Below are 24,631 nucleotides of genomic sequence, written 5' to 3' on the forward strand. Positions count from 1 at the left end.
AGCTGTTATTTTTGAGAACTGTTTCCAAGGTCCCGCTCTTTAAAATACAGTCTTTAAAATGTTTTAAAACTGTACTAGATCTAAAATACTACCTCTGTGTATCTTGATATGTTAAGGAATTTGTTATGTAGTTGTTAAGTGTTTGTCATATTTCCTCTATGTGAAGTTCAGTCAGGTCATTCCAGGAAAGATAAAACAGCACAAATAAATACCTAATTGATGTGTCTGAGGAAGATATCCTACATGCAGGAAGGCATTACCAAATAGGACAGTGTTGCTCTTTTCAGAATACCCAGTTCTTAATCATTGCTTTCTCCTCTTTGATCTTCCCCAGTACTTGATAGCAAATGATTCCATGCTGGACCTGGCACAGAGGCAGGGATGGGAGCACTGGACAGCAGAAGGAGAAAGCTGTCTCTGTATGTTTATTCAGTGGGACATATCATAGAATTGTGAATGTAAAATCTGATCTCTGGTATATACAGTTTTCTGTGAAAGATACAGCGTTCCTCCACAGCACTTGATGCAATATGAATAGTTTTTATTATCTGTAACTAGAAAGATTACTTAATCAGTAGCAATCAGTGATATTTGGTTAGAAGTTCTTCAGTTTGACAGAGCTTGTAAGAAAAAGTTTTATGTAGTTGACACCTTAATTTCACTCTAGGTGGTACATGTTTATTTCATGTGGCATACTTTCTATTCACTTCTATTAACAGTTATCCACGGAAGTCACTTTGCCTTTGTATTTATAGTAGGTATTTTATGTTATTTATTGAATTGAGCTTATTAGTCTCATGATATATTATGTGGTTGTGAAAGGAACTGAGTTATATATTTGGGTGGGTAAGCATAAATAGCGAACAATTGAGTTATGTCTGAATATTTATTCATAAATAAATCCATATTTTAAAATGGCAGAAATAAATGGTTTAGCTGTCTAGAATACTAAAAAACAAATAACCTTGTAGAAGCTTGATAGCTTTCAACAAGAAAGCTTTATGAAACGGCAGGACTTTTATTATCCTTTAACACGATTTAAGTCCTCGTTGTGTAGAATTACCTACTATCCTGTACACAGAATGAGCAATTTGTTGACTGAAGCTGAACTGTGGACTCAAGTTGCTCTCATCAAATTTTGGAAAATATATAAAATATTGTAGAGCAAAGTTTCCCTCTTGTTCCAATATTGGAACAGGATGCTCATAACTAGAGAGACACAGAAAAGTTTACAAAAAGAAAACAAGAAAAAAAATCTAAAGGGAACAGACCTCACTTTGTATTAAAACTTTATAAAACCAAACAAAAAGAAACTCATTAACAAAACAGATCCAAACTCGATTTTCATTGTCATAAATAAATATGCTCTTAAATTTCTTAAACCAGGGTTGTGAAATGTAAGTGTTCTTTGCCTTTCCATCTAAATTATTAAATTTAAGTCAAAACCTGAATGATTAGTTTCTCTGAAGGTATTCTACAGAACAAATTTCCATCTTCTATTATTAAGTGTCCCTTCATTTAAAAATGGAGTTGGAAAAGATAAGTATTAAGTGCTCTCTGGTTTCAAAAGTGATACTAAGAATGAAATAATTTCTCTGGATCTCATAAAAAAAGGAAGATCAAGGATTGGATTTATTCCATAAAGGTTTTGAGAGTGCTAGAGAGCATGGACATTTAGAACAGGAAGCAAGGTGTTGCTGAGCACAGAATTTGCTTTGTCACTTAATTGCTTCTGGTACAGAAGGTAACTAAAATTTCAAGTGGTAAAAGTTAGATATTGCTAGCCCTTTGTGAGAATAGCTACTTGGCTCCATCTGTAAGATGTGAAGGAATAATGAGAAAATCATGTTTTATAGGGGCATTATTCCTCTACTACTGTTTTTCATGTGGAGCAGTAAAAGTCCCAAGATCTTTATAGTGAGTGATTTGAGAATGGAGATAAAATATGTTTACCCTTCCCTCTCCCTGATTCTTACACAAAAGATGTTTCCTTTTTTCCTGATTCTTATTCTGCTGTCACAACTTTAGAATGCAACTATGTGCAAGTCAGTATCTAAAACATGCACACATGTAAATGAACTTTACATTTCTGTAACTGCTTAGTAAGCAAATATATTGGAAATTGATCATATCATCATGCTAGAAAGCCAATTATTTTTTCATATAGTTATTTATATTCATATAGTTATACACTCAGTCACTCAAAGAGGAGTATGGATAGGCCTAGCTGCAAGTATTTAGTAGGATCAATCACTGGGTTTTGTCTTCATGGCAGCCTGCAGGGAGCGAAGAAAGCAGAAGTGCTTCCCTCTTGTCTATACAATCCTGTTGTTCAGCAGGTGTATGTGTAACAAATCATATCTGAATGTTCACAATTCTGTTAGCTAATATTAACTGCAGGGCCAGTAGCTCATAAAATAGGACTGCAGAGCTTCTTGTGTGAAAGTTGCATAGCTTTTGGTAATGCAGAAGCAGAAGTCTAAAATTCTTTAGTAACAGCCACTCAGGAAAAGTAAATATACAGTCAAGGAGAAGAGGGATCAAAATCTGATGCTACTGTTTTGCTAAATCAGAACTGGGCAAGATGAGGTAGCAGGATTTATTGCGGATTGTATTTTCACAAACTCTGAAATCCACCCAAAAGCACTGCAGGCAAACCTACAGCCATGGATCAGGAAATGTATTCATTTAGTCAATTGATGTTTGCTATCAAAACCAACTGAACAACAACAACAAAGCTACTGAAGTCTTATACAAAAAAATTAGATGGATTTTAGTGAATGTCAAATTCTGGTATCGTTGGAAAGGCATCTTAATTACCATGTATCAAAAAAAAAGAAAAGGCAGTGCTTCCTCAATTTTATTGGAAAGCAAGAAAGTAAACATCAGAGTTATCGTGGGATTTCTTATATCCTGTGCGTTCATCCCTGGCATATTCCATGTTAGTGATAATTAATCTTGTACCTACATTATGAGTGCGTGCCTGCTGTTGTTTATGGTAGATTTATAAGTGTTCTAAATCATAATTAAATATAATGGCCTTGTGGATTATTTGTGGTTGTTCAGAAATAGTGTGCTAACACGTTACTGTGATGCAGTGGTATTATTCTCGATAGCAGAGAAGTTGTGCTTCAGTGTTCTGTTCTTCATGCCATGCATGGCAGCTTGGTTACTGCCAAAACAATGTTAACGTATTGCAACTGACAGAAGGGAAAAAAAAAAGACTGCATGTGATGTTGGGTTGTACATGTTTTGAGGTTCCTGTTTTGTAGTGATCAACAGCTGCTTCCTCGTTTGCAGTGTGTCTGGTGATATTGAAACAGATCATACAAGGGTGGGTTTTTGCCTAACACTGATTTGCTGTACCAGCACAAATCGACAGTTTAACTCCAAGTCCTTATTCCCAGGAGGCAAAGGATATAAATAATGATAAGTGAGCGCTTTTACACAGTCATGAGTGAGTGCCTGACTTCAGGGTTAGTAATTAACTATGCCTTATTGTTACTTTTACTTTTCCTTCTATCATAGGAAAAAAAACAACTTTGAATGTGGAAATATACATTGAAGTATATATATTGACATGAAGTATTTGTCAGTATTAATTGAAAAACGTGATACATCCGCAGTTGTCTATTCTTTGTTTTCACTTGGCATGAATGCTGAATCACATCAGCTTCCATAAACTCTCAACTGCATCAAATATTGTTTATTAAACTATAATTATAACTACTGGTCAGTGTGTTTTGGATTATTCAAACTGGATCAAATATTTTTACTTCTGTATTGATCTCCTTGCAGAGTTCTGATTTACCAATCAAAATCACTGCCCCAACTCACCCTTGATTCACAAGAATGGTGAAAAAAATCTGAGCTTTATTGCTTTAAGCAGCATAATCATGAAGTAGCTACTATTAGATATCGAGAAATGCCATTAGTTTGGGGGCTCAGAGGGAAATCTATTTCAGGTAGTAATTTAGAGAAGGGAACAGCAGTAACAGCAATAATAATACTTAGCTCTCTGGTTAGTATTTTCCCATAAGTTGTTTGTCATAGAAGTATGAGAAAATAATAAATGACTAGGCTTTTAAAATGCTGTTTGGAGAAAATATATTTACTTCTTATTAGCTGCCCCTGTGACTCCATATATCAGCTTACGATGATTAAATCCTGTAGCGCAAATTTTGTTCTGTATATTACTTCTCTTGTGCTACTAGTTGGATTCTCTTTGTGTAATATTGGTATTAGATTGATTCCATTGTTAAGCTGTGCGGAGACATATGTGACAGTTGTAATTTCATAGGAAAGCCAAAAAAAACAACAAACCCAAGTCTGATGTTTATTTATCATTAACCTCACCTGGGGAAAATGTCTCCAGTGAAGAAGCTTGTGATACTGCATACCCAAAGCGTGTTGCAGTGAAGTGCTTGAAGGCCTCCCAGTAGATGGGAAGAAGGTGGGGATGCAGCAGTGTGTGATTTAGTTTTGCACTCTCAGTAAGTTTCCACACTGATATAAAGCTACAGTTTACATTTATGATGTATGTACTGTGCTGTATGTGCTTGCAAAACTGTGTCTAATTTCTAGACTAGACAGACAGAAGATTGTATTAGATAAAGTGGAATAAGAGGAATTATTTTAATTTCTCAACTACTGTAAAACTGGCTTCTACCATTCTGAGGAATGCAGTAATATTTCTTAAAGTGAACAAAAGCATTCAAAAACTATTTCAAAGGAAGAATTTGGCCTAGCATAAGTATTAAAAGTTTGCTTACTTTGTCCAAATTGATAGTGAAAGGAAATATGTAGCCTATGTCAGAGGAAACTCATGATGAATTGTTCTGTTGGCTGTTCTGAGCCTGAGAAAATTGCGTATTGCTTGCTGAGCATTCATTTAAATCTAAGAAGGTGTTATTTTTTCTTTCCTTCCCTCTTACCTCATCCAGATTTATATTTTTGAGAACAACATCTACTACCAGCCTGATGTAAAGAGCAGCTCATTGCGCCTGACATCTTCGGGAAAAGAAGGAATTATTTTTAATGGAATTGCAGACTGGTTGTATGAAGGTGAGCTGGACAGATATTTATGTTTATTAAAACAGATGAGAGGTTCCTGTACAGAACCAACAGTAAAAATCTATTTCAGAAAATGCTCACAGGTTGCTTTCATTCCCTTGACTTCTCATATTTTGCAAGATTGCCTTTCTATCTATTCATACTTTGTATCAAGTGGTGTTTTGCATATAACGATGCTTCCTGAGAAAGAGGAATTTATTTTCTACCAAACTATCAGCTGAACTATGAATATTAGATGGTGCGTTAAAAACACACTTAGTAGTGAAATCCTAAAAGCAGTGGATTTTCACTACCTACTTCAGTGGTGTTGGTATTTCATATAGAGCTGTTCAAATAAAACTAAACACGTATATTTTGCTTGTTTAGAATAACTCCGTTTGTACCTTTGGAGCTATTCTGGGTTTGCACACAGTTAAGGAAAGAAAGGATTCGGTTTGATGCTAGTGTGAATAACTGTGCCAATCCACATCCTAACTAGAGACACAGATGAATCATAGCATGTAAGGAGTCTTGGCTATACTTTACTTCTGCTGGATACAAATGAGAAGGTGATGTTGTCCGGTGCATCACTTTCTTTTTTAAGCTGTGAACTCTTCAGTATTTGGTGTTCTGGGCAGTAGCATGACCTGCAAGGGACTCCAGCCTCAGAAAGCAGGCAGGAAGATTGAACTTGACTTTTAAGAAGATACTTGAATCCAATTTGAGTGTTTTGGCAAGTTTTTAATATTGTAATTGCTTTTACCTCAGCAGCAGCTGCTACTTTTGTTTAAAGGAAGTAAGAATAGACTTCAGCAGTTGGATTTGATCCTTATGGGTCCCTTCCAACTCAGGATATTTTGTGATTCTGTGAAAGTGTTCTGTTGCTGACAAACTGTGCCAGAATGCAGTGGAAGACAGCTCAGTCTGTGTGCTTCCAGTCTGCTGGAAGTAGATTGAAGTAGTTTTTCTGTAACTTCATTTGTTTTAAAGGTAAGTGAAACAAATGTTCTTCCTTTTAGCTGTACACATTTCACAATGAATAGAGGAAGAAAATGGGTAAACTTGGAAAGAAGAGCAGCTAGTTCAATAGTGGCAGTGATGCTTTTCTGAGATTATGCCTCTGCTTCTCGCTGTGCACCCATCCTTCATAGAGACACACATGAAAGTAACTTTGTGTGAATAACCTAGTTTGAATACAAACACAATTACTAAATGATAGCAATATTAAAAATAATTAAAGCAAGCAAAATTATCATTTTTGTTATCTGATATGCCCCATTCATTCTCTGCTGGTCACCTGTGTAAAAGGCTTTAGGTATGCAGTCTGGGAGCAGAAGCGGGACCCAGAATATACAGCTTTGAAGATAGGTCCCAGCTTTGTTGCTCCTTCCTTGGAGAATTCAACTCATTCAGCCACTTCAATCCTTTCAGAATATGATTTGTGTCTTGCCGAGTGTCCTTTGACAATTTAAGTGGTTTTTGTAGGTAGACTCCTAAATGATGTATGCTGTCAGGCCTCTTTTCTGGCTATTATGTCATTTGCAATTAGTTTTACAGCCAAGTTCTTCAATTTGAATACAAAATACTTGCAGAAAGAGAGTTTTCAAATACATATCAAAAACCATCCAAGTCTTTTCACAGTTGGAAGACAAACAACCCGTACAGGGTGAATTTGGAATTGGTCACAATCTGCTTTACTGATATTCCAGTTGTATGTGCTGCTTCTGTGAGTGCTTCTGTTCTTAATTCCTAGTATGAAGTACAATGACAATAAATACAAGAAAGCACTTCATTACATATAGAGTATGACTTTCATTTGGCAATCAAATAAAATTTTGATTAAAATCAAATAAAATTTGGATTTAAAACAGGTTTTTAAAATTATTTTTGAGAAGTTAAATTGCAAAAAAAACCCTAATCTCAGCTGACCCTAAAAGCCCCCAAATATTGCACTCCAAAAATGTTGCACTACATGAGTGCAACCATGTGAGGATTTGCATGCTTCCACCTACCACAGGTCAGAGAAATTGGGTATAATAAAATCTCATATTAAAGAAAAAGTAGATGGTCAGTCCTAAAAGAACTCTCAATGAAAGTTGTCCAAAATGTTTGAAAATTATTAAACTCGTATAATAAAATGTAACAGAACTAAATGTATGACAATTACACTTATCTTACACATTTACAATAATGTATTAATGTCAGTGAAAGGATTCCTTCGAGGAAGATGGGGCATGTTTGATCTATTCCTATGCCTTGTTTTCCAAACATACAGGCAGTATAATGTGAAATTAGAGAAATTACAACAGACACATTTGAAGTAGCCACAGAAAAAATAAATCAGTGGCAACTGGTTAAGCTGGGAAGTTTGAAGTACTTACTGTTATGATGCTAAGGAGATCTTTTTTTGCAGAGGAACTTCTCCATTCTCACATTGCCCACTGGTGGTCCCCAGATGGTGAAAGACTGGCATTCCTGACCATAAATGACTCCCTGGTGCCCAACATGGTTATTCCCCGGTTTACTGGAGGCCTATATCCAAAAGGAAAGCAGTATCCATACCCTAAGGTAAGCTGAGTATGAGTGTAGTCCACACCTTCCTATTTCCTGTTCAGTGCTGGTATTCACCTGTATGAAAGCAGTGTTTCTGGAGAGTAATAGAGGCTGACTTTGCTTTCACATTGCTTTTCAGGAAATATTGTTTTTTTTCTAGTAGACTGTAGCTCTTCTCACTAGAAGGAAATTATCAGGTGAGGGAGCAGAAGACAGAATGATTCATAGCAATTTCATCATTAATTTCATCAATGCGCCACTTCTGAGAGAAGAATAAAACATTTGTAGAACTGCACAAGAAAAAGGATACTGTAACCTTAAATAAAATAATACATTAAAATCTATATAAGTGTGATATATATATATAATATAATGCTTCTGACTTTGTCCCCTTGCCTCTAAAACTCCTGTTTTCTTTGTTTCAAAGGCAGGTCAAACAAACCCAACAGTAAAGCTGTTTGTAGTTAATCTGTATGGACCAGCACATACATTGGAACTGATGCCACCTGACAGCTTTAAATCAAGGTATTTGATTTTACTGTTATGCAAAACTTGTGTTTGATTTACTGTGACTATCACTCAGGCTAATGGTTGCCATTTTTCCTTCACTCTTTTACTTTACTCTTGTATTTGGCTGGAATGCACTTGATCTGGTTCTTACAGCTGGACATAAAGACAATGAGGTCAAATACAGACGATTTGCTCCTCTTAGACAACTCAGGGATCTGGAATTTGCTCATCTCTAATGTTCTGAGAAGCTTCATTTCTCTTGAAATATATGAAATTAGGAATACTAAGGTGGAGTCGAGAGGTCCAAACACTGCCTTGGTTCTGAGCTTGCTGTGGCATCCATTTGTAGCCTTTCTTGCTGTGAGTCACCTTGTTGATTTCTGTTTCTGAAATGAAATTAGAGAACACAGAGATGTACTATTAACGCATAGAACAAGTTATCAGGCTATTCTGTCATTTAGAGATGAGTATCTTGAACTTGTTAAATGTGTTAGGTTATGGAAATTTAGCTTCTCCCCACAGCTGACAGATGCAGGGAGGTGGCAAGGGGAGAAGCAATGCCATCAGGTCACACAGACTAAGAAGGGCTGTGCTGTGCTTGTGCTTGATAGGAAAGTCATCAGAAGAAACCATGCTGGGATTTCATGTTTTCATATTTCAATCATTTTGATTGATTTTAATTAATGTTTTGTAATGGAACCGGAGACACAAACTTGAGTTAACATAAATTTAAATAACAGTCTCTAAGCATTTCCAAATCAACATAATTATTTGGAAGTTTTTATATACTTTTAGCTTGAAAATCACCTTTTGATTCTCAAAAGATTTTTGTACTTTCTGCAGCCAGTTTGTTCGAGCCTTGCAATGGGATAGAAATCTTATTTGATTCTAACTCAAGTGGAAAAGATGTGGGGGGCAGTTTTATATTAAGAAAACAAGGTTTTGTTTTCAGCTGTTCTTAGACATTCTGTCTAATCACTTCTTCCAAGCTTCTTTCCCTCTTCTATAACTGTGCAAGAGCAACACCTATCTCCCAAGGTTAATACAAAGGATTTATTCATTATCACACCTTTTATCAAATGGCTCTAATATATTCAGTCAAAGCCTCCAGGATAAAAGTATATTCATGGGGTTTATTTTATTGAAGCTTTCCTGCTCAGTGCCAAGATATTGATGGATTATTCCCTTCCCTGTTCAGTGGGAAGAAATGTAACTTCTGTAAATAGGGCAGAACTGAGCCCAGCATGGCTGTCCTGCAGGGACTCATGGCTATGGCCCAGCAGATGACCACCAGCATGTCTGGGCTACCAGAGTGATAGTGGCCAGGGTCCGAGGCTGTGAGTAGGTGGGGAGTGAGGCTACGTGGCCTGGCTACGATGTTGGCTGCTGGCACAAATGGAAACAGGCTTGGAAAAGCTATTCCTGCCCAAATAGTCCCAGAGGAAGGCTTCAGTTCATCACTGAGTGCCTATTGCAAGCAGCATGCCAAAATGCTAACTACAGTTGTCTTCACTACTTTGCAGACCGTGAAACGTTTGTGTTAAATTTTTCACATGGGTTTTTGAGAATGGCATTTTTTATTTGCATCTGTAAATACTCGTACAGTTTTCAATATACTGCAATGAAGATAATTTAAGAATATGGCAGATATTTTAGAGCACTGTTTGAGCTTCTGTTTCTTAACAACCTTGCAGCAAACAAGTAGAACATAGTACTTTGTTTTTTTTAAGGTAAGCCCCGTTGTCCTTATTATCCAAGCTTATTAATACCACCAACAAAAGTAAGATTCCTTTCTTCATTGCTATTTCTTATTTTTAAAACTTTTTTTTTTTTTTTTTTTTTTTCCCCTAGTGTTATCTTAAGGCTATTTTAAATCTAAGTATCTGATGCTCAAACTTAATTAGGACTGTAACTACACTTGCAGCATAATACAGTGCGAATCCCTTTGCTTTGTGTAGCTTATTGCCTCTGCAGACTTATTTGAAAACATACAGCAGCAGCTAGCAAAATGTGCATGTATCCCTCAGCACATACAAGTGAAACAAGGCCAGCTGAACATTCTTCAACAGGGATAAATACTTTAGAAAACTGCTTAACTGCCTCCCCAGGAGTGCAGATCAACTCAGATAATCAAAATAAATGAAAAACATTCAATAAGAAAGGAAGACTAAAAAAAATTGGGGTGTGCAGGCCTGGCAAAAGATGATAAGCACTTTTGATATCTAACGTGCTTTTATCAGCAATGAGAAATGAACCCAGATTTCACCAAGTTATAAGTCTTTAAAAAGATAAATATTATTGCTGTATACTCAGGATAAGCATTTGTTTTCCTCACACCTCTCACTGAATATCCTCTGTCTGCATTAGGCCCCAGGATGACACTTTACTTAAGAAAGCTTACTGCTTTGAATTCAGGAAGGAAAAAGGCAGAGAGTAGATGAGAGGGAAGAGACTCTAAAATACTGAGAAAAAGATTTGATTAGATATGAAGACTGGCTAAAATGAAAGCCATAGGTCTGCAAGGGAGTATTAAACAAAGTTTTCTTGACAACCAGGGGTTTTGATGGTTGTGTTTAGGGTTAGGTGGTGGCAGGGACAGAAGAAATGCATATCAACTAACAGGTTTTATAATTGTCTTGATTCGTGTTATAGTGTCTCTGATGTGAGAAAAGGTGAAAAGATAGCTTGAGTGAGAGCCACAAGTGGGTAAGGTCGTCTCCGATTAGGCTGATTGAATACTGAAACTGGATTATGTCTCTGCCATACTGCTTTGCTGTGATACCATCTGATCACATGTTTTTTCTCCTACAGACTTATGACTATGCTACATGTGTTGGCCTATAACAATGCTGCTACCCTGTATGTGTGTTTGTGCAGTGTGTCTATTCTGAATTATAAAGGAATATTACTTAAAGGCAGTATTTAATTTCGGAAGGGTGTTTGTTGTTATGTGTACATACATACACTGTACTGTGCTCCTGATAAGTCATAATGTAGTGAAGTTTGAACATATTTGTATGCAGAGTTAGTAGGAGGGGAGAAAAAAGGAGGTTTTAAATGATCCTTTGCTTTCAACTTCAGTGGTCATGGAGCTTATGTCCATGATGGGAGAGGATGTTATGGTGTAGTTTGGACTATTAATTACTATACCAGCTGCTCTCCAAATGATTAAAACTTCTATTTCCATCCCTCTCTGCAGATGTTTTCAAGTGGAACAGCTCAGTCTCTGTTTTGTAGAATTCAGTTCTGGGATAACTCAGGCACTGGGGACAGAGGATGCTGTCTTGGTACTGAAGTACATGGAGAGAGGCTGTTCTTATACATGCGTTTTGAACATTTCTTTTTGGCTGTCTTCAGACTCCTTTATGCAGAGGGAAAGGCATGCAGTTCTTATTTCTTAAGTTCTGCTCAGGGGAACCAATTACCCGAGGTCTGGTGCTACTCTCTGGTTTGTTTGTTGGATCCTTGCTTTGTTGGTTTTGTCCCAGAGCCTTATGTTAGATCTTGTGTTGTTTTGGTGCACATTTTTCTCGATGATAAGGATTTGAAACAATTTTCAAACAAACAAAGGAGAAAGAGACTCACAATATGCCTGAAGTCACTATGTCCAGTTATCGTTCCGGTATCTACACGTGAAAATATTTATTTAACTAAAAGCAAAAAATAGAAGTTAAAAGCAAGTTGTATTATATTGGGTTGTTCAGCTGTGTTGCTACCATAGAGCACCTTATAGGCTGGGTAACTGCAGGGAATTGCTGACTCCTGTGCTCAGTATCAGAGTTGAACACAGCTTTGCTGCTGGCACTGCTCAGCATCTTTGATCTAGTAAGATATCTTTTGAATGCATAATTAAATGTGTGTTGCCAAAACATAATGAGATCTCCCTTGGTATTAGATTAAAAACCTAGTTGTATGCAAATGGCGACCCTTGTTTACAAGTGGGGCTTAGTTTCCAAACAGGTTCTCACCTCTGTTGGCATGTAGCTCGGCTGGACTCTCTTACGCAGAGGTCTCATTGTTAAATACTCGATATTTTATAGCAAGTGACATTTTGAAGTGGTCTCACCTGCCCTATAATGTTACAGACCTTTTTATCTGAGCTAAATTCTCTTACAAAACTGTATATTTCAGGGGTGTTTCTTATGGGAAACTACTGGCTTCTGTCAGAATTTAGTGTTGATTTTTAAGCTGGCTGACAAGTACATGGCTTATGTGTGTTCACAGACATATGCCTCATAAACTAATGTTTCCCAGTTGGAACAGTTTATGCCTTACCAGTGGCTGAGAAGAAGTTGCTAATGGAGTATAGTTATCCCAGGGGAATGGGAACAGCACACTGGGTTTGAGCCTTCCTGCTTAGTGCCTCCAGGAACAGATATTGGGATATTGGGCATTTGGGGTTATTTTCCCCATCCCATAGTGCTGATCTTGTCATGTAGTACAAGTCTTTCTGTATTTCTTTTACTCGGTATTTGATGAACTGTATATTTTTTTTGGAATGTCTAATCTGAAGCAGAAATGATCTGAGCATTGTGTTTTTATTGCCTATTTAGGGAATACTACATCACCATGGTGAAATGGGTAAGCAACACCAAGGCTGTGGTGAGATGGTTAAACAGACCTCAGAATACCTCCATCCTGACAGTCTGTGAAACAACAACCGGAGCTTGCAGCAGAGTAAGTCAGATTCCTTTCTAAGTTTTCTTTTCAAGGTTTCTTCCTGCATTTTGTTTTCATTTTCAGAAAATATTTTTGGAAATCAGTTTGCAGATGCTGTTGTTGCAAACTGAATGTAATTAGTCAGCAGGGAAGAAATAGATGTGAGAACATTCCACGTCTGGTTAAATGATTTCATGCAATGAGCAACCTCGAGTGACATTTTCAGAATTACTCAACTTTGTTCATTCATTAGCATCAGTGGAAACTGCAGTTGCTGAATGTCATATACTGTGGATATAGCTAGTGCAGCAGCAAGCTTGTCTTCCTTCAGATACTTTCATGTTGCTGATCTCTGCTCTCCCCTCCTACATTTTTCTACTTGAGTGCAGCCTCTTGACATCCTTTGACCCAGGCTTTGACTTCTTACACTCCTGCATTACACCTTTCCATTTTCAGACTTGTAGCTTAAATGCAACTGACTATTTTCCCATTCAGACTCATAGTTTCTTCCTAGAACTAACGGGAAGTATAAATATATAATATATTACATGCTAATATCTGTGACAACGAAGTCTTTTGAAGTATAAATGTGTGACTATGTAGGCTGGCCCCTGAGTCAAAAAGCTCTTATCAGTGTCTGCTACTGAAGTCCATCGTGTTAGAGTGTTTGGGATATTTCTGAGTTCATTGCTGTTGTGCAGTACTCTTGAATAGTGTGATTTAGCCTGTCTCATAACCTGAGAGTTAGTCCTCGTTCCATGTGTTAGGTTATGAACAAGGAAATCTGTTGGTTGGATTGAGGCCTGGCGCATTTATTTTTTAAAGGAAGTCAATCACAAATCACTTTGAGCAGTCCCTTCTGAAAAGAAAGCTTTATGTGCTCCAAGGTCAATGGACATATGTGAAGTAGATATCCAGGGAGCTGTAATCCAGGACATAATATAAAGGAGAGGGATGGAGGGAAATTCCATTCCAAAATAAATGAAGAGCAGAAAAGGACCTTGTAGGTGGGTGAACAAGGCCAGCAATGCAGTGAGCACAGATCAGGCAGGGCTGTTTGTAACCCTGGGCAATGCCTATGCTGGGATAAGGTGATGGGTGAGCAAAACGTGCCGTGTGGAAATGCAAACTTTCATCATGCTATTTGATTACAACTGTGAACGTTTAATTATTTATCCTAGCATTTTGCACATGTTCTGAAATTCCAGAAAGTACTGCATAGAGGCAGTTTTATGGTAGCCATTGAATTTCATTTTTGAGGCCATGTATTTACAGATGCTTCTTTAGCTCGTAAATGTTCATTACTTCAGTGTAACTGTGATAATTTACAGCAGTTGACATATATTCTACTTTTTTTCTGACATATGCATGATAACCAGTTGTGGGATGTTGTGTGTGTCTGTATTTTAAGATGGCACAATTTGAGATATGAGCATTAAGAACCACCATTTGCATTTATTTTTCTGCACGCACACTGCAGCCCATTGAAACAAGGGACTGTGATTTGGTAAGGTCTCTCACTTTGAACTTGATGCTGGCTGTTTGCCCAGCATCGATGGAAGACCTAAAATATCCACTTGTCAGATGATGCCTAGAGCTAAAAACCAAATAGAACCACATGCATAAAGCATCTTGATAGCTAATCAAAAGGGATTGAAAAAGGCATTCTTTGGTCCCCTGTGGTGTTCTACCAAAAACTCAGAATAAAGCAACTGACTTTGGAATTAAATTATTCTTTGTTTCAATGTAAGTGCCAAAGAAGAAATGTGACAACTGTAGCACGGTAGGAAAAAAAAACAACCATGAAATTGTTTAAGACCATAAATGCTATTTCTTCTGTTACAGAAATATGAAATGCAATCAGATCTTTGGGTTCCTAAACAGGTATGGTATAAATGCTGTTTCTGTGTGTATAAGTACTTTACGGTCATTTCTATTTAACTAAATGATACTTTAAAAGCTATTAGAATCCTTTTAAAACTGGCTGTGTTTTAGGATCTTTAGTTTTAGCTGAGGATTTTAGAAGTGATTGCGTAGACATAAAAAAATAGCATCTTCTTTGGTAATGAAATTGCTGTCTCTTAGCATCATACAAGACTCTATATGACCATGTCATTGGTGGAAGGAGACACTGCTTTCCAGAGAGCAGTTCAGATGTTTGAGATACCTGTCTGGGTTTTGGAAGCAGTGTTTTCTTCAGTTTTTGATCTCTCTTCATCCAGTAAAGAAAGTGCTTAGATGATCAATGGATTACTTATCTTACTCATAAATGGTTGAAGACAGATCAGATGAATCATATTCCAAGCATTGCCTGTATACTCTGCCAATGTTTTTGTGTTTGGTTTTTCTTTTCTCATTGAAAAGTAACCTCACCAAATTAAACCCAATCGAGCTCGAGTATTAGGAGTCATATGGGTTATAAATAGAAAGAATAAGAATAATGTTTTTAAATTCATGCCCAGAACAATATGTTGAACTAAATATGTCAGCAAATGATTTTGTTTGCATAGCTTCTGAAAAGCCATCCAACAAACGGATGAAGCAATCTATTTTAGGCTTCATTTTGCAGTGTGAAAATGTGAAATCATTTTGAAGGTCTGTGCTTCTTTAACAAGCAGTTTTCCTTTAGTACTTCTGTGTGAAGTTAGCCATGGAGAAATGGTGTCACATCAGCCAACAAGTAAAACCATAATGATAACTACCTGCAGGAACTACATTTAGCTCTGACTTCCATGTGCTTTATTTTCTAATCTTAGCGGAATGTGTTTTAAATCTAAGGATATTTCTCCATTCGTTTTCATGGCGACTACAGAATGCAAACAAGACAAGAAACCTAGGGTTTCTTCTAAGGCTTTGTGAAGTAAAAAGGAAAGCATGGGAAACTAACATAATCTCACACTTACAGAATGAAGAACCCGTTTTCTCCAGGGATGGCACTAAGTTCTTCATGACTGTCCCAGTGAAACAGGGGGGCCGGGGAGAATTTCACCACATAGCCATGTTTATTGTTCAGGTAAGTTTTCGTATCCCATTGGTTGTCCAGGGCTGAGAAGGTTTGTTTTTGTGAAGGTAGGTGGTCATTTATCCTGTCATTTATCTGTCTCACAAAATAAGTGACACTTCCTCTTTCTTTCCTGTTGTTCTATGGTAGAATTTGCTTATGAGAGGTATTTCCAAAATACACTCTTTGGAAGGTTTCATGTTTTCTTTGTACCTTGATGAGCAAACAGAGGTGCTTTCTTGTTAAATTCTGTCAAAAACATTTGATAGCCACAGAAATTCAAGAGACTTGCAGAAACCCTTATTTTACCCTCATTAAATACACTATAAATATATATGTACCATTTTAAATTTTGATTCAGAATATTTAGAATTCTAGGTGTGTACACAACAAGAAAGGGAAGCAATAGCAAAAACATAAAATGTTGTAATGTTTAGTATCCAGTTATTGCCCACTGCAGCATTTTCCAGTGGCTTCCGTTTCCCAGGGACATTGCTTTCCAAAGGAGAATCTGAAAGAAGATACATTTCTGCTGTGACTTTTGAAGGTTGCCAGTAAGAAGCTGTGATCACCTAATAGAGGAAATTATGCCCTGGAACAGAGCATTCCAAGGCTTCTATTTACATCCACAGAGCATTAATCCAGGTACTTCAGAAGAGCCATATGACACAAGAGGCATTATCAAGCTACCCAAATCATCAGAATAACAGATTTGGCACCAGTTGACTGTTATGTTCCTTTATGACAGTGTTCTGGTGTGAACATTATTAAGTCTGAAATGTTCACAGTGTACTTCAGACAGCATAGGAGCAAAAGAGCCTTAATGAAATTTTAACTTGAAGCAGCAAGAAGATCACTGGAGTATAAATATGGAGAAGGAATCAGAGACTTGACAAATGCCATCTTCTAAATAATACAATAGCTCAGATGTGAACCTAGTAAAAATGTATTAATGGAATAACCACACCAAAGTTCACATCAGAAGAAAAAAAATCTGTCAATCAGTGATATTTTGGTTCCTTTCCCAATATTGTGAAGAAGTATCTTTATAATACAAGAAATAATAGTGATGTAGATCTGAGAATTAACTTGCAGCATTCCCAAGGATGTTACTGGTTCAATCAAATTTGGTTTAAACCTATAGGCCTTGATGTTTTCATTACTGTGGAAACTTGATCTAAGTCTATAAAAACATTTAAAAGGCTAAGCCATTCCTATTCAATAGGATAATTAAATATCTACCTACTTTTAAATGCAGCTTTTAATATCTCCACAATAATTTTAATGTCATGGTTATGATTGGGAGCTCACTTTCTGTCACTGTTGGGCAGAATTAGAGGCCTGGCTACTGTGGAGCCCCAGAAATAAAATAAAACTTAATCTTTGACTGCCATTGACGAGAATAAACATGTCTAAATGATGCCACCTATGATAAATTTGTGTTTAAATATATAGCTGCTCCCAGGGAGACAAGGACATGTGATATCCCACGTAGTAGCCATTAGTCATCAATGAGCAACAATCCGAGTGGTAATGGAGCTGATACAGAGCAGTGAAGTACTGGAAATGTGTTTATATAATGTGCTTTATACACTGCATTAATCTGATTGTCCATTATTTCTAAAGCAAACATGGAGGCATAAAAATTATATTAACCATTGCACATAAAGTCTGTTGTCCCATCAGGTGTTTGTCACAGCTTGTGAGAGCCACTGTGGCATGACAGGTGCCATGAAGAATGCAAAGCAGCTGCCACATGATTGTACTTTCATCATGTTGGAGCTCAGTTCAAGTTAGAATTTGTCATATTTCACTATACTACTCAGTGCAGATACCAGCTCATTAACAGAAACCAGCCAAAGTTAAAGTATAGGCTCCAGGAAGTTTAAATGATTTTACAGACCTAACATGAGCATACAGTGACAAAGTAAATTTTGATGGCTTGCTTTAGATTCCTTTAATCACGGGTCTATTTGTCTGTCTTCATCAAAATAGTAACAAATGGTGATTTTTCTTGGGCTACGTTTCTTTGTTCTTTAGAAAGGTGTGTCAGTGGTATAATCCAAGCAGGTTAGCAGAAGCATCTAATTAAATCTTCTTGCAGGGGGAGGTTACTGTTTGAAAGGTTACTGTCTGTCATAGGCTATTTACTGTCTGAATGCGGAGGGCTAGATATGTGGTTTACTGTATTCAAATGCTTTTAGTAACATGAAATATTCAAAAGAAACTGATCTCAAAATAAGATTGAATCATAGGTCATTGCGTCCAGAAATTTCTTACTTGGGGTTTTGCAACTTTAGAAAGTCTTTTTTCCAACCACAGAAGAAGTGTTATGGAGAAATTTTAATGGATCAAGGCGAAAACTTCCTGCAAGCTTCATAAATTATGGATAATGGCCATAACCTTGAGAAATGACTGTGTTTATTAATGCTTGGCCAGGCTTTTTATTGCTGTTTCTTGTTAGATTCTGCAAACTCAGTATTTAAATATCTCTATCACTAGTTGCAGTTCCTGTCTCTCCAGAAAGGAAACAGTTGCTTGTAGAAAATCACCTATTTGTATTTGAGTAATTTCTGGAGACATCGCTGAATAGCAGAACCTTCCTGAATGATGGCACCAGCATCTTAAACATCTGTACAGCACCTAGCACAGCATTCCAATTTCACTCGGTGTTTGCAAGTCTTCTTGTAGTGTTAGCAAACCATTCCTTCCTTGTGGATCTGTTCAAAAAGAGATCAATTCCAAGGGACGCATTTTTGTTTTACCATTACCAGTTGTGTCTCATAATTGAATATGAAAACAGGATTTTTTAAATCCAGGCCAATCATCGTCATCTCTGAGCTGTGCCACTGTAAAGGAAAAAACCAAAACAACACTAAGAGAAGTAAAATGTGCGTGGTGATAAGATTCTTAGCTTGAAGTATAGGAATTCTCTAATGTGTGTAACTGAAACAAAACTTCTGGTGGGAACTGAGATTATATTAACTTTGAAAACTATATATGGGAGAGAAAGTGTACTTAAAGTTCCAGCCTGTAATAGCATGAGCATACAGTGACGAAGTAAATTTTAATGGCTTGCTTTAGATTCATTTAATCATGGGTCTATTTGTGGTTCTTCAGCAGAATAGTTTTTGTTAGTTAAAGATGTTATATTGAACATTGAAGATCTGACAGCTGTAATCGGTAATGAGACGCACAAACAATCCTGCTAGGAAAAGAGAAATGCAACAAGTAAGATGAAAGTTAATCTTTCTTATCTTCTTCCAGGCTAAAAGTGAGCAGATCACTGTTAGACACCTGACATCAGGAAACTGGGAAGTTATCAAAATCCTGGCATATGATGAAAATACTCAAAACATGTAAGCACTATTCTCTCTGTTTGTGCAAATATCCGAGCTATTAAAGTGGAATTCATTTAACTGGAAATAATGTATCTGAAATTAAGTATCAGTATTTCATTCATTTTGCAACATTACATTCTACATAAAATGCCACTGTAAGACGGTTTATCTGCCAGTGTATTGCTGTGTGTGTTTTTATGCACAGAGAAAAGGAACGTAGCGTGACATCAGTTCATTGTGTTTTTTCATCACACAGTACAGCAGTAATAACATTTTTTGGGGTCTTTTCTTGGAACCCAGAAGAGCAAATCATAGTAAATGTTCAGTACTTGATAAAACCCAAGATACTTTAGTTTTTCAGTTACTGTCTGAAGTCTGAATTGTAATGATTCAAACTCCAAAATTCCTATGAAGTCATCCAACCCCCAGGTTTTCACCCAGGAGATAAATCTTCCCAAAGCCTCTCTTGGCATTACAGTGGGAATAAATGCATCACGTAACTAGTGATTCCTGGGAGCAGAAAAGAACTGACACAAAACATCTGAAGGTTCCAGTTGACTCCGGTGGATCTTGGTTAGCCTTCCTGTGTATCTGCACATGGCAAAATGAATAAATACATAAATAAGAACAATGTGTCAAATCCTGATTTTCTTTGAAGTAAATCATATTTCAGTGAGGACATTTTTCGTATCCGCAACATCTCTGGAGTCAGAGAAATACTTTTTCTGGCCAGTACTTTTATGGATTTCAAAGCTGTAGGTGTAGAGAATGTCACGATTCTTCTCCAAGACTCAGCAGAATAAATGAGGTCAGGATGCAGCCAGCCTGCAGAGAGGTGGCAGGCTGCATAAGTGCTTTCTCAGCCACCTGAGGGGAATTCTGTCCCCTCCCACCTTGCAGACAGAAACTTGGAGGGATGTCATCTGGGAGCACACCAAAGACTTGCCTTGTTACTATTTCAGCAGCCGTACTAATCCTTTTTCCATCCATGTAACCTTGCTGTAAAAATTTCCCAAGGTCTATAGATTGAAGAAAGAGTCAGTCAACAGCTCAAAAAAGTTTTCAGGTATCAGAACACCTCTTGTATTCTACAACATAGTTTCAGTATGACCTTTTCCTGCTCTTTGGATATATATGGGAAATTCCTGAAGTGAAGGAATAACCTTTTGTTCTGCATTTGTGATATGCAGAAAGGGATCCTAGTGGCTATTGGAGCTCCTGGGTGTTACAGAAATTGAGCAAAACCATTAAATACTATGCTTATCGCTGTTTAACTATGAAATCATATAACATATGTAATAAGTATTCTGCATAGCAGGTTTTAAATAAATCTTGTGAATTTCTAATTAAAAAAAAAAACAAAAACAAAAACACCTGCTTTACAATGTATTGGCCCATTCAGACAGTTTACCAAACTAAGTTTAACTTTGTTTATCTTTTGGATGCAGTTACTTTTTAAGCACTGAGGAGTCCCCAAGAGGAAGACAGCTGCATAGGTAAGAAGTACATGTCTGTGTTAAGAGCATCTTCATCCCAAGCCACGATTGCTAAGATGACATTATGTGAGCTTAATTGTTGCTGTGTATTATTTATATTATGTATGTAACTAAAAAAGCCAACTGAATTTTGTGTTAAAAAAGAGAAAAATATATGTTTGTACACAAAATAATTTTACGGTTATCTTTACTAGCCCTTTAAGGGCATTGATAATGCTATGCTGAAAGACAGGAACGTAATACATGTATTTTTTAAAATAGCAAAAATGTTCCAAATACAGATAATGTTTATTAGACTCCAGTCATGCAATTTAAACTGTGTGAGCAAAGAACCTTCTTCTTACACAAACTGCAGTGCTTCAATCTGAATTTAACGATCGCTTTTGTGATGCCCTTCAAATGTTGTTACCCCCAGGGCATTGCTGTTGAAATCCCAGACCTGTAGGTTTTGGATTCTATGCACATTACCCAGTTTCAAGAGCAGTAATTCATTCTGTCCTCTGTGTGAACAGTTTGCACCAAGCACAAAATAAGATACTGAGAGTTTGGCAAAATAAATTCTGTCACTCGGATGAGCTGATTCTTGGCTTATTGTTAGTTTATTCCAATGGAAAATGTTTCTGTTTTTTTTCCCTAGTGTGTCAACGGTGGGATCATTGAATCGACAGTGCCTCTCATGTAACTTCTTGAAAGACCAGTGCACGTACTTCAGTGCAAAGTTTAGCCCCACAAACAGGCATTTTTTACTGCACTGTAAAGGTAAGTCAAATGCTTAGCTTTAATAGTACTGCATTTCCTTCTGGATCAATGTATACCCATCAGAAGTTCATTAGGCTGGACTCTTAACATTTAGCACAGTAGTAGATTATTCAAAGTTCTGCAGAGGGTTTCTTGAAAGGCACTGAGTAAAGATGTTCTGTGTAAAAGCTAAATAAACATATGACATCAGAAAGCTGCTTCAGTCCTAGCCCTTCAGTCTTACTGAACAACACTAACTTTCAACTTCTCCCTCATTTAAAATCCTTCACAACAAACTATGGGATTTTAGAGTGGATAACAATGCAGGGGACTGGATTGCTTGCTTATGAGATGGAATACAGTTTCAGTTTGACGCTGTTGGTCTTGTAATCTTCCCCATGTCTTTCCCAAGAGACAGCGGTGGAATTACTGCTGCATTTGAAGTGAGGTATGCGTGTGGCAATTACAGCATCTGGTCTTACAAGGTTACTGACATTTGCATTCTATGTTACTTACTGAAATACTGAGTAGTAGGCACCCTATACTTCCTCTGTTTTTCTTTTGTCTCCTAAATAGGGCCAGGTGTTCCAGTTGTTAGCGTGCACAGTACCAGTGACAGTGGAAGTGAGTATTACTCATGGAATAGGTGTATTTTATTATTGTCTTTGACTAATTGGGGGAGTGTGGGAGAGGGGGAAGACTGTTGCAAATAAATGAAAACTACCATATGTGCCATTCATAGAAAGTTCTACTAATTGCCTGTTAGTGACATCCACATCTGTAAATGATGTGGAGAAAAGGTAATCAAATGACTAAAACTTATCCAGGCTTTCGATTTCACTGTTCTTGCTGTTTTCTACAGAGTTTTATATTTTGGAAAATAATGCTGTGTTGAAAGAAGCTGTTTTTAAGAAAAAGAATTCCAGGACTGAAATTAAAATGCTTCACATCGAGGATTACGGTAAATTTGGCAAAAATTTGTTATAGCAGACCAGAATTTCTCTTGGAATGTTACTGTTTTTCTTCTATGTAACTACCAGCCTTTAACGCCTCACTCTTTTCTCAAAAGAACTCCCTTTACAGTTGTCGCTGCCGAAAGATTTCACGGATCAGAACCAGTATGCCCTTCTGTTAATGATGTAAGTATCAGTCTTGAATCACAGCAGATCATTAAAAAGATATATTTCATAGAAAACATTCTATTCTCTAATTAGAAAATGGATTTTGTGTGTTTGTTAAATTACCACATGGATTTCAATTGGGAAATGAACATATTTGTTCTGGTGAAGATTTTGTTATAGGCACTGTCTGGAAGAACTGCCTAAAGTTTTTGTGATCTTATCAAACTTAGTTCTGATAGATTTTACTTTGATGAGGTGAAGTACCAACTATTCTGAGGTGTAGCTACAACTAATTCTTCAGCCATTCCTGAACCTATACTTATCACTACCCACAGAGGATCACATCCAGAATGTCTGCTTTTTTTTTTTCTTCTTTTTTTTTCCTTGATAGAAAAGGGTAGAGCCTGTGATAGGGTCTCAGTTAAGATGCATACAACAAAACTGTGTTTAGAAGCACTGGAAAGAAGACAAAATGATTTTTGAGCATTGCTGGCTGAATGCATTTTACGTGAGATTCAAAATCTATTGCTGTTTGTAGAAAACATCTATGGGAGGTGGGAGGTACACTCCAGCAGTGCATGCTGTTTGTTAGGTAAGAAGTAATGTGTATTCCTTGCACAGACACTCTTTGACTTAGTTACACAGAGAATACATAACAGAGCAATGGAGCAGAGTGATGAGCATGGCTACAGGCTGCCTGGGCTCAGCCATCTGAGCTCAACGTGTTGGCTGCCATGGGTGCAAAGGACTTTCCTGTATTTACAGTCTTATTCCTGGTTCTTTCTGGCCTTGAGTTTTGTCTGTTCCTCTGCAATGTAGCTGTGATTCCTGGTGACCAACAACTGGGGAATTGATCCTTATGTTACAGTGCTACTCTATTGACTTAACTCCTGAATCTCATAGAGGCTTCACAATTATGCTTAATATCTCCAAGAATGAGCTGCCTTCTTCCTGAATGCTTACCCCTTGGATAGACCTTCCATTCCCAGATACAATGAATTAATATGAATTTTGCTATCACATATGTATTTTCATAACTTTGATAGTGCAATAATACAACTTTTGCTGAGCTGTATCACCTGGAGCAGACATTCTCTTTATGACAACACAGATGTCTGCTGCTGTGTGTGAGGTCTGCTTCACAATCTTTAGCTGCTGAGTGGTGCAGAATTGCACTATTCAGCTCAATTCTTAGATGATAGGATAGAGAAGCAAGAAACCACATGTTTCTAGGCCGTATTTGTTCAAATGTTAGGTTTTTCAGTGGTATTTACGTGCGTTTGTGGAGGCTCTCTTCCTTAAGAGGCTCTTGAACACCTTTTTATTTTCCCATGGGAAAAGGAGATGCATGGATTATTTTCTCTTTGCAGTATGTGATAGTGTGACCTTGGAGCATGATGGCATTTTAAGTGTGCTGAATTTCAACAGACAGTGTGAATCAACATCAGCAGCATTACAGGGAGCTGCAAAAGCTTGAGCTTGTTCTTTTTTCTTAGGGTACAAAGGCACTAAGGTGTTAGCAGTGTAACACTTTTCATGTATCCGAGCAAGCAGATAATCTGCCGTGCACAGATATGGTAGAACATGAAACTATATATTCAGATAAAACCAAGGCAAGAAAGGAGAGATCAAACCTTAAATAGGCCATGGAAAAAAATATGTTAGGAAGAGGAAAATCAAAGGAAATCCTTGTATGAAATGTTTTTACATATATAGAATAACCAAGAACAGTATTGAGGCAGGGTCTAAATTTAGTTGTTATTTACTCAGTAGACACTGATAACAATGCATCCAGTTCGTCATTTATTGATATATTTTGTAATTGATTTTGTTTGTTATGGTGTGCACATGGGATAAAAAGAAATACACCAGTTGTGAATACAAACTGTGTTATTTATATTGTAATGGAGAGATACGGCCTTTTAGTCAAATCCATTGTAATACTGAATCCTCATACGGAGATGAGGAAGAGGGAAAGTGAGTTTTAACAAGAAGTTCACCAAATATATGTTTACAGTCCACATCAATTCCCTGTTTAGGTTTATGTAGATTCCTGGATCTTTGTTTCCTGAACTGGAGGACAAATAATGGCACATAAGAAGTAACAGAGAGCGGTGATTGCTTCAGAATCTCTTACCTTTCCTGAGCCATGCATTCTGA

The 24,631-nt window shown here is 37.1% G+C and overlaps 1 protein-coding gene across 2 annotated transcripts in view; it reads left to right on the plus strand.

Moving 5' to 3' along the window:
* Positions 1 to 24,631, plus strand: part of DPP10 (dipeptidyl peptidase like 10) — a 279,753-nt gene that overhangs the window by 244,326 nt on the left and 10,796 nt on the right. For both annotated transcript variants that reach the window (XM_072341152.1, XM_072341151.1), the window contains exons 8-19: positions 4,944 to 5,064; positions 7,466 to 7,620; positions 8,033 to 8,130; positions 12,669 to 12,792; positions 14,620 to 14,658; positions 15,680 to 15,787; positions 19,043 to 19,134; positions 20,565 to 20,612; positions 21,250 to 21,371; positions 21,927 to 21,974; positions 22,213 to 22,311; positions 22,420 to 22,489. In XM_072341152.1, coding sequence (XP_072197253.1) covers positions 4,944 to 5,064; positions 7,466 to 7,620; positions 8,033 to 8,130; positions 12,669 to 12,792; positions 14,620 to 14,658; positions 15,680 to 15,787; positions 19,043 to 19,134; positions 20,565 to 20,612; positions 21,250 to 21,371; positions 21,927 to 21,974; positions 22,213 to 22,311; positions 22,420 to 22,489 — 1,124 coding nt within the window. The remainder of the gene's footprint in view (positions 1 to 4,943; positions 5,065 to 7,465; positions 7,621 to 8,032; positions 8,131 to 12,668; positions 12,793 to 14,619; positions 14,659 to 15,679; positions 15,788 to 19,042; positions 19,135 to 20,564; positions 20,613 to 21,249; positions 21,372 to 21,926; positions 21,975 to 22,212; positions 22,312 to 22,419; positions 22,490 to 24,631) is intronic.

The sequence above is a fragment of the Excalfactoria chinensis genome, chromosome 7 (genome assembly GCF_039878825.1).
Source record: "Excalfactoria chinensis isolate bCotChi1 chromosome 7, bCotChi1.hap2, whole genome shotgun sequence".
Lineage (NCBI taxonomy): Eukaryota > Metazoa > Chordata > Aves > Galliformes > Phasianidae > Excalfactoria > Excalfactoria chinensis.